Below are 10,205 nucleotides of genomic sequence, written 5' to 3' on the forward strand. Positions count from 1 at the left end.
TGGGCCACGCTCCGCAGTGGGGCAGAGAAAAGGGGAAACCAGTTCAGGTGCTTTACCCAAGTGATTCCTTTTCCGAGGAGATTCTTCTGAATAAGTGGGTTTTTTTCTCCAGATGCTACAAAGTTTCCACCATTTGGAATTTTTGTAACCACCTAAACTTTGTTCGTTTCAGATCGGCCACATTGATGGAGACCCCAGTCGGAAAGGAGCGTTTCCTGTATCTTTTGTGCACTTTATTGCTGACTAAATGGCTACTGAACAAACACTTAACAGTTATGTTCCCGTTTCGTTGTTGGTACCCAGACTCTTGTCAGATGCCAGTTTCATGAACTGTACGGTAGACCACTTGTCTGATGCCACTGTTCTGTTTTTCAAACTCAAAGGCAATTTATATGTACAAACGAATTGTTTTTATAATTTGTGATTTTCATGAAACATTGCTATACTTTTATTAGGAAAAACTAAATTACCTAAAAGGTGAACTGAAAAGTTATTTTAACTACAGAATCAAAGATCCTGAATCCACAGAATTAGCTGAACCTGAAAACATTTTAAGGCTCGGAAAGAAATTCTTCCTGCTTTCCTCGGCCCGTTCCCGACGCCGGCGACGTCTGGCCTTACTATTGTTTAGGAAGCCAGTAAACTAAATGCTATCTGTTCACTTTTATAGACTTTTTTTTTTTTAATGCCTTTTTAAGATTTCCTTTGAAAGCCACCCAATGTTTATCTAAAGCACCTTGGAAACTGACACATTAGCAATGTACTTTCCACCCGATTTGTGAGGTTGCAGCTATCAGTGTATCCTGCATGTGTGCGTGTATCCTGTTGTGAACGATCCTACCTAACAGAACTACCAATAGCTTCTCATGGCTTACGATAGTCACAGCTCATTCATTCCAGGTGATGTACAACCGCATTTCCCCAATTTGGTTAAAAACTAAGGGTGATGGATTGCCAAGGAGCCCTTTCCACTCGTTTATATGCGTTAGGTGTTGTGGAAATTGCCTTCCTGAGCTTCCGTCATCTCCGATAGCTCGTGGGGCAGCCCCCGCCGTGGCCACCTACCTGCTGTTTCCTACTGAGTGTCCCACTGCCTTTCCTTCCTAGCTCATGAGAATGTCTTAGTTCAGTGTCTGGTATTTATCTCCCACACCAACAGGAATGGTAGTTACACTGTCTTGAAATTTAATCCGTCCCTTTGTTTGTAATCGAGAGCATATCACAAATCTATAGGTCCCGGGTAATGAAACGCTCCGGGACGCCCCAGTTTTACTGCTGAAGTCTTCATACCCTTCTTTAACTTAAGCTACTTGGGCTGGGAGGGGGGTTAGGTTGTATATGATAAAATCAGAATTCATTCGTCTGATGGACTTGACTGTCATACCTCTACTTAGTTGTTGTGAGCGTAAGTTCATAGGAGGGACGTTGGAAATTTGGCGCTCTGAGGATAAACAGGCACACGGTGCCCACTCGGTGCCCACTCGGCTCTTTACCGACAGTGGAGGAGCGAGCTGGCGTCGGCTCGGAGAGCGAGCTCCAGGCCTGGTCGCGCTGTTGTGATGGTACCTTTGAGCGAAGTGGCCTGTCTCTGTCACGCAAGGCTCTTCCTATAAGTGCACAGCTTCTGTTTTTGTTTTTAATCGCATCTTGTTTTCTGTTGCTGTTACAAAGGAAGACTGAACAAACTGGAATGTTTTATGATGTGTGGCAACCGCTCTTGCCATTCAAAGTCCTGGGTAAAATGTGTAGATGTGGAATCAAAGTCTTTTTTTTTTTTTTTTTAAGCACTACATCTATTTCCACTAATTGTTGGTCGTTTGGACGCTTTGTTCAGTTAATTGCCTCATAGATTTAAGAAAGCAAACCTGTACTTTGCACAGCGCACTTCTTACACGTATTTTCACACGGTCCTCCGCACCTGTATCTTACAGTCAGCCTTTGGACGCCTTGGTGCCAGCTTATGTATAAGGAATTAAGGTGGATTCATGTCCACATTTGAATGCCATTCCCAGATCAATTTATCAGGTTCCCTGGTACATAAATATCTAGGAAATATTTTTCCAGCCTACAGCTTGGTGGTGCTATTGTGCAGTAATTAATAGGACTCTTGCTAGAGGAGAAATTATAACCTTTCCTGCTAATGTTCTTTCCTGTTTATTTGCTCTCTGCAAATGGAAAAAAAAAAAAAAAAAAGCAAGTGAGAGGAAGGAAACCATTGTAGATAACTATTTATATTTCAGGTTTATGTTTCATGAACGTAGCCGCAGGGTTCTGGCATTTTGGTGCCGTTTCGATCAGATCTACTTCCAGGGACTCGGACTCGGAAACGTGTGCAGACCGCAGGCACTGTGCGGTCCGCTGAGCGTGGGCAGTGCGCGTGCGGCGTGGAGAGCTGAGTGTACGATACCCAATCCCTCCGCTCCGTTACTTTGGTCCAGTTGCAGCGCAACTGTATATATTGTATAACCTAAATCAATCCTTATTTTCATTGTCGTTAATGCAGTGATTTATAACTAGAGCATGTTTAATGAGTCTACTCTCCCTGTTAACTAGTCATTTGACTAGAAAAAAATAAAATACTTTTAAATGGACACGGTGTTATCTTTGTTTTTAATCCTGCAAGCATTGTAGAAACTCCTTTAAGAGAATCCACTGGCCTACTGTACGAGTCTTAAATACTACTTCTAACATGGGCAAGTCATCTGTATCTTAACTCTGAGATAAAGATTGTGGCCAAGTAGCCCGTTATCCTGACAAATATACTTTAAAATATATATATATGTCTTTATTGATTTCAGAGAGGGGAAAGGAGAGGGAGCGAGAGAAACATCAATGATGAGAGTCATTGATCGGCTGCCTCCTGCACACCCCCGACTGGGGATGGAGCCGCAACCTGGGCATGTGCCCTGACCGGGAATTGAGCCCTGATCGCCTGGATCCCAGGTCGAAGCTCAACCGCTGAGCCACGCCCAGCTGGGCGACAATACACTTTTAAGTTTTGCCTTTTGTGTCTTGAGCTGTCAGTGTCACTGCTTGAAACCAGCAGGACCCTCGTCCCGTCTAGAGCTCCAAGCCAGAGAGACCATGTCGTGGGGAGGGCCACCGAGCAGACTGCACTTGTCTCCCTCAGAACGTTCTTAACGTTCATCACTCACTGAGTGCACCCCTGGGGCCCTTAAGGGATTAAGCTTATTTGTGTTTAAAAGCCATGAATGAGGTTTCTTTTTTAGTCCCACTGGGAAGATAACTTCATTGGGTTAACTCACTGTTAATAAGACACATTTTAATAGGAAAACAAACGACCGGTGTTTTATACATTGCGTTTGTTTTTTTTTCCAGAAAATCTAGAGCAAGGGGCCACTCCAGGTTTTCATGCTAGCTCAGCGCTGCAGACTGAGGCAGGACTGCTTAGAAAGCAGCCGAGCTCTCCTTCCCGTGATGCCCCAACTTTCGCGTGATGCAGACTCAGGCCTTCTCGGATGTCAGCACAGAGTCGAAAACGGTGGACAGAACCTTGCAGATCGCCTGGGCTTGTTCCTGCATTAAGCGAAAAAGCACAGTGAGAGTTCATGAATCAGTTCCTGGCTTAATCTGACCAGCAAAGGTACAAATCTGCCTGTTAAAACCTCCCCTCACCCTACAGGTCACACAGCTGGCCGGGCTCAGAGCTTGTCCCACATGCTCCTTTCCCACGCCCCTTAGAGACCTGAGCTGGTAACACACAGGACCACGGCCTTCAGGAAGGACCATCAACAATCAGTAAGAACACGCTGGAAAAGCAGGGGCCTCTGCCCCAGAGCACACACCACCCACCCTCACCTGCTTTGTCTACCCTGAGCCTCTGACCCTGGCACAGGTGAGTGCTGCTTCCAGCCCAGCACAGTTCCCACCTGCAGGAGGGCTGGGCAGCTGGCCGAGGGCCACTTATGCATTATTCTGCCAGGGTTTCGACAGAGCGAAGAGCAGCTCTCCAGCCTTTGACAAGACTGTGAAGGGTCCCTGGTTTTGCCACTTTGATGAACAGAGACTAACCGAGGTTAAGGCTAAAACCTCACCAGGCTGTTGCACTGATACACCCACAGGCTGAACTCCTCGTTGCTGGCATTGGTGGTCTTCAGAGCCAGCAAGCTTTTCCCGGCCCCCAGGCCGTGGTCGTAGCACACCAGGCGGATGATCAGGTAGAGGGCGTGCCTGTGCAGAACGTCCTGCGGAGGGTGAGAAACACGCACTGTCGGGTTCACCCACACCAACACGCTCCCGGGCAGGGCCTTCTGTGAGGCCGGGGCAGGGCACATCACGGGTCTGGGAGGTGGCAGTTTTACAGGGTCTTCACCCAAAGGGATGTTCCAGGACCTCAGCTAGGGGGCAGCTCGTCTCTGGGCTCACACCTGGCTCCTTAACTCCAGACAGGCAGGAGCAGGAGGATCTAAGTTCACGATCAGGCCCTCCAGGCCCAGCTCCCGGGCTGACAGCTCTGAACTGGATGGGAGTTGAAATGCATTGTTGGCCAGCACTGGGGTGTTGGCCTGGGCCCCCCCACGGGAGTCAGGAAGCTCCTATCCATCCACCCCAGGAAACGGGCCACTTAAGACCAGCTGCCAGGAATGTTTGCAAACCCTCTGCTCTGCAAACAGGAGCAGACCTGCTTACAGGTGGACCCTTAACTCCCAACACCTGAAACTCATTTTCCATTTTCCCTAGTAAGTCACTCACATACTGGTCGGATGTCGAGACTTTTATGCCGTACTTGGAAACTCCCATAATAAATTCTTCCTCCGGGGGGACAAAGGGCAGCTTTCCATCTTGCTTCAAGGTAAAAATAAATTGCATGGCAACATTAAACACTGTTACATTGTCTGATTAGTCAATGTTAGTACCTGGCCATCACAAACTGCAAACTTTTTAAAAATGTAGCACATACAGTAGCCCAGGAAGAATTTCTCTGAAGAGGCAGAAAAATCCACCCCCACCCCCTTTTTTACAGTCAAGAAACCTGAGCAAAATTCAGATCAATGTACTCCAGATATATTGTTCAATCCCTTTGTCTGGGATTAACCCTAATTACAAGCTCAGAGACTTCTCACAGATCCCAATAAGGCTTAACTATTTACATTATAAATACTCAGTTTATACTAAGGTCAGCACCTGGTCAGGACACACTCCACGGGAACCATTTCTCAGCCATTTTACCTGGTACCCAGGTGTTAGGCCTGTGGTTATCCCCATGCCCCGGGGCTTTGGGTAGGTAAATACCGCTTGATGAATGGTTACTTTCCAATGAATCAATTAGTACTGTGAGCTCTTCAGAAACAAGCAGAACAGCAGAGAATGCTGGACGGTTTCCAAGCCTACTGTCCAGCTCCTTCTCCTAAGTCAGAGTACTGCCTACCTTGTCTTCTCTACAGTAAGGCCCTGTTGGTAATCAGCAGATGTTCCAGACTGTAATTATGTTTATGGGACCACCTGCCTACGTTAAAGAGATTGTGGTAAATGAGCTATGTCCACCTGCCTTAACTCTGGGGTGCTCACAATGCCTGGTAATCTCCTGCCAATCATTTCTCACAGTAGGTTAGGGCAATTCCAGGGATCACAAGGCAGGATAACAGTCATGCTACTGGTCAATAACTTTGACAAGCCCAATTTCTACAGTGACAGGAGAAACTGAACATCTTTATTGGGAGGAAAATGATCCCAGTGTAATTTGTGGGGGACACAGTAGCAATCTTTCAGTATAACACTCTACTGAGATTAGCTGTGTGCACACTGTTGGAATGACTATGTTCCAAACTAAACCTGGGATACTAACTATTAGCCCTGACCACCAAGAGCTGTCTGTTAAATGGCAAGTTTGGGTGAGTTCCTCAGACAGATCAGACTCCTTCCATGAGGATATGGAACATTTAATGATCCCACTTGCCATGACTTCAGAGAACATAGAGTCTTCAGAGTAACCGACACTCTGAACTGATAAGGGAATCTTCCCATTGCCCTGCTACCCCTTTGCTAATAAACAAAGACACACAATTCTACTTACTATTTTCTGGACCTCAGTTCTTACTGGAAATGGTATGAATGAGTAGATGTGTGAGGTCAACACCACTATGAATGTGATTATTCAAAGAGCTAAAACTAGTTCCGTGGACACAGCAAGGTTTGCCAGACTTTTAAAGACAAACCCATGGTGTGTAACCAGCCCCTCAGCTCCTCATTAAACAAGGTCAGCCAGCCCCAGCTGCGTCTGTTCTCATGCCACTCAATCATCTGTGCCCAGTAACATTGTAACTGTGATGATAACCTTGTAGCCATGATGATAACATTGTAACCATGATTAAAGCACAGCTTCAGGACATGGCAGAAGAACTGGACACCCTCTTTCTCCAAAGCCATGAGTTTACTCTCGAGAATCTTACAAAATCAAATTTTTTATTTTTTTTTTTACCTGAGCAACATCTATGTAATTTATCAGGTCTAGTGGCCCTTCAAGACTTTTTCCTTCAGACAATTTCAGTCTCTCAATGGCACCAACATACTTTATTCGGAATTCTGCACAGGTATCTGAATTACTGTTGCTTTGTCCTAAAGGTGCAAGAAAAATCATGGTAAAACCTCAAAAGAAATAGCTGTTAGAGTGGATCCTCACTCCCTTCCCAAATCAGAAACAGACTGGAACAAAAATTAAATTTCCTTACGTACAAAACTTTTTCATAGAATGGGAAAGAACTTAAAATTTCATTAACCTTTTCCTCAGTTACAATATACTAAATATAAAAATCTAAATAGGGATGAATTATTAGCCTTCATTTCAAACAAGAAAAAGAAAACGTCAACTAGATAATGACTGAGTCCCTTCCTGATGCATAACTGACACTTGATTTGTTTTTTAGTTTCTTTTCCCTCTTTACCGTGTTAACGCTGAACTTGCTTTTCTGATTCAGGAAGCCTGGCCTACCTCTACCATTCAGCCAGAAAAGACAATTTTTTTTTAATTTATTTTTTTTAGTGCAGATGGAATAATGCTGGACAGGAAGTCCCTGAACTAATGGTAAGAGGTTGAAGAGCTATGCGAGCTATAAAACCTAGTTGCTACAAAATCACCAAATGTTTCTGCTGTCTGCCACAGTAAGGGAAATGATGTGATGACTTTTAGGTGATGTTTATGTAATAAATAAAATGCCCGGCCACATCTTTAATATTTTAAAGGCATCTGGAAAGTAATAGGCCTTATGCTTCTATGTTCTCTTTTACATCATGTGTTTCTTCTCTCCCTGCTCCCACCTGCTACAGGATAGGTCTATGATCCCGAAAGGGGCAGTGGAAGGAGTTAGACAAATGAATATGGTGTAGTTCCAATTAGACACTAGCTGTTGCTGGGTCAGAAGCTATCTTTTCATTTCTAAAGAGCTGCTCATCTCGGCGGCTGCAAAAGTGTTTTCAGTGTCTGACAGACGCTACGCTTAATCACCACGTGCTGCTGGGGTTTACGAGCTGCTGTATCTCCGGGCCAACGGCTCCCTAACCCTCTTCCTCAGCAAGGCATCTGTCCTACACCCACAAACAGTGTAATCCATGCTCTGCCACCCGGTTTCTTAAAAAGCTATTTTGAAACTACTAAACTGTCACCACGATGTTTCCCGCATGCTTCTGCTCTAGGGCCTGGTAAGCAGTTGGCCATGTGCCCCAGCCAAGCTCCATGACAGCAGCTTTCACCAACCACCACACCCCAGCTCACATTCCACCAGATTTCAGGCCATTTCTAAACTCTTATCAGAAATGGCAGAGGAGAGAAAGGAACCCCAAATACACAAGAACTCCTGCAGCCCCGTAAACCTATGTGCGCCTCAGCCGATAAACAGTCCGACCCTCCTCCGACCCTTCTCTGTACCCGAGCTTTTGGTGGAGTCTGTGTCGAGGCTGGCCACAGTGCTGGATCGAGAAAGGCCCCCGAGGCTGGAGTCTACAGACTGAGAAATAACAAACACACACGCAGTATTTAAACATAATTAGAAGCACTCTCGCCTCTCAAGTTCTCTACCAAACATTCAAATTATTATCATTAAATCAACACATAATCCCAACTGCTCTTCCCACCACCGCACTGAATAAAGGAGGTGTCCCCACTGCCAATCTGAATCACAGGCAGCACCTGTCTCCTTGCGAGACACCTGATATTTAATTTATATCGTGTGTGACAATCTATACCTTGCTCTCACCTTATCTCCACTGAACCTGCAATGAATCCTGCACAGAAAGCAGGCAGGTAGTGCTACCCTGTTTAATACATGAGCAGAGCCCCGGAGCAGTGCAATGATTTACCCTGGGTTACATCTAGTCACACCCCAGACCTCCAGTCCAGGCAGGCTCCCGATTCCCACCCCAGGGCTCCCGCAGCTATCGGGACTAGCACCAGTTAACACACGGGCCAGGGGACCACAACATAACTCTCAATGCAAATTGCAAAGGAAAACCAACAAAACTATTAAGCACAATACAAAGCGTCGTGCGTGTTAGTGTAGAATTATAGCTACGCGCGCACGCCACAAAACCTGGAAGTCAAGTAGTCCAGCCCCTTAACTGCATGCAATTTATATCACGTAAAACTTTAAAAATTGGTGTTTGTTTCAATGAGACCACTTCCAGGTCCTGTTCCACCTGGGTCAGTGGATTTAAGAATTTCAGAAAGTCTACCCAAATTAAATTAAATCAAGCACAGAATGTGTGTCTAGTGCAAAAACAACGTTACAGCACACCCAGTCTGAAGACTATCAGTAGGTCTGCTATGGTCCCTCATGCACTATGGAAGACACAAAATTCGCGCTCTTGCCAATTCTAGCCCCTACCTTGCTCTTGGTGCTGATTTCGCTACTTTGGGAACTGCTGCTGCTGTGTCGTTTTTTGCCCTTCCGAAACATTTTCCGCTACGGCTGGATCCAGAGGGGCTCCCCTAGAAAAACCAATGTCGGTTATACCAGGAAAAGCAACTTTAAGTCACTTTAGCACGATAGGAACAAAAACGATCGATTCCTTCCCGTTAGTTCCATCCTCTAACTGAAAACGGAACGTCTGCCTGGGCTACAAAAGTTGGACACTCATTCTTTTTTTCATTATTTCTTTTTAATTTCTAAAAAAAAAAAATCCAGCCCCCAGGACCCAAAAGGGCAAGAAACCTTGTCACACCCAGACATGCGACAAACACCGTGCTCAGGAGGGACAGTCACGCGTCACTTAGTCCTGCGGCCGTTCGCGCGCCTGACCCGTAACCAGCCCGACCCGGCGCGGGGGGCCGGCCGCCCGCAGGCTCGCTTCGGACACGGGCGGGGCGTCGGTCTGGAGCCGACCCCGATGCGGGGCGCTACGCACGCGTCTCGCCGCCAAGGCTGCGGGGTGACGGCGCCCCCAGCGAGGCGCGGGGGCTGCGCACTAGCCCGGCGGCCAAGGCGGGGCCCGGCTCCGAGCCCTTTCCAGGCCCTGCTTCCCCGCGCTCCTCCGCGCCAAGGCGCTGGCCACCGGTGGGGGCGCAGGGAGCAGGGGCGCAGGAGGCGCGGAGGGCGTGGGGCGCAGGGGGCGCACGAGCGCAGTCCCCACGGCGGACGCCCGCCCACTAGCGCCCGCGCGGGCTGCAGGCACCGCCTCCCGCAGGCAGACCCTGGCACGCGCACGGCCCGCGGCGCTCCCCTCCCGCCGCCCTCCCCACGCGTTGCCCCGGCCACAGGAGAGCAGCCCCGCCCAGACTGCAGCCGGTCGACCTGGGCGCCGCACCCTCCCCGCGGGAGCGGGCGCGCCCGCCCCCGCAAGCCGCACCCTCCCCGAGGGCGCGGGAGCGCCCGCCCCCGCGTGCCCCGCTCGCCCCCGCGCGCCGCACCCTCCCCGCCGGCGCGGGCGTGCATGTCCCCGCAAGCCGCACCCTCCCCGCGCCGCCTGCGGGCCCGCGCTCCCAAGCCGGGCGGGCGGGTTCCCGCGCACACCCCCGCCCTCCGCGGCCCCACCCATCCGCCCTTCGCAGGCCTCGCGGGCAGCGCCGCCTCGGGGGCCCGCGTTCCTGGCAGGCTCAGCCCCGGCGCCGCGGGGGCGGGGACCGCACCTCACAGCCGCGGGCCCATCCCGGGGTGGTCAGCGCTGGTTCACCCGCCGCCGAGCAGCGGGTGCGGGGACGGCCACTCCCGTGCGGATTCCAGCGCCAGCTTTTCCGGCGCCCCGGCCCCGCCCGC

General features: G+C 49.0%; 2 protein-coding genes across 5 annotated transcripts in view; one reads left to right on the forward strand and one right to left on the reverse strand.

The window, feature by feature from the left end:
* ASAP2 (ArfGAP with SH3 domain, ankyrin repeat and PH domain 2) overlaps positions 1-2,591 on the forward strand; it is a 101,888-nt gene extending 99,297 nt beyond the window's left edge. For both annotated transcript variants that reach the window (XM_087823324.1, XM_087823325.1), the window contains exon 28: positions 173-2,591. In XM_087823324.1, the coding sequence (XP_087679450.1) occupies positions 173-247 (75 nt within the window). In that variant the 3' untranslated portion in view covers positions 248-2,591. The remainder of the gene's footprint in view (positions 1-172) is intronic.
* On the reverse strand, positions 2,592-10,151 carry ITGB1BP1 (integrin subunit beta 1 binding protein 1). 3 transcript variants are annotated; one of them, XM_087823326.1, is made up of 7 exons: positions 10,079-10,151; positions 8,838-8,941; positions 7,883-7,961; positions 6,440-6,576; positions 4,714-4,806; positions 4,056-4,205; positions 2,592-3,537 (listed from the first exon to the last, which is right to left on the reverse strand). In XM_087823326.1, the coding sequence occupies exons 2-7, from the start codon at positions 8,907-8,909 to the stop codon at positions 3,466-3,468; spliced, it is 603 nt and encodes a 200-aa protein (XP_087679452.1). In that variant the 5' UTR covers positions 8,910-8,941; positions 10,079-10,151; the 3' UTR covers positions 2,592-3,465. The 3 variants fall into 3 exon arrangements, with proteins under 3 accessions (XP_087679452.1, XP_087679453.1, XP_016054655.1); XM_087823327.1 differs by lacking the exon at positions 10,079-10,151 and adding an exon at positions 9,175-9,304; XM_016199169.2 differs by lacking the exon at positions 10,079-10,151 and having other exon boundaries at positions 8,838-9,304.
* Positions 10,152-10,205: the final 54 nt, after the last annotated feature.

This window comes from Miniopterus natalensis, chromosome 13, assembly GCF_054644295.1.
Source record: "Miniopterus natalensis isolate mMinNat1 chromosome 13, mMinNat1.hap1, whole genome shotgun sequence".
Lineage (NCBI taxonomy): Eukaryota > Metazoa > Chordata > Mammalia > Chiroptera > Miniopteridae > Miniopterus > Miniopterus natalensis.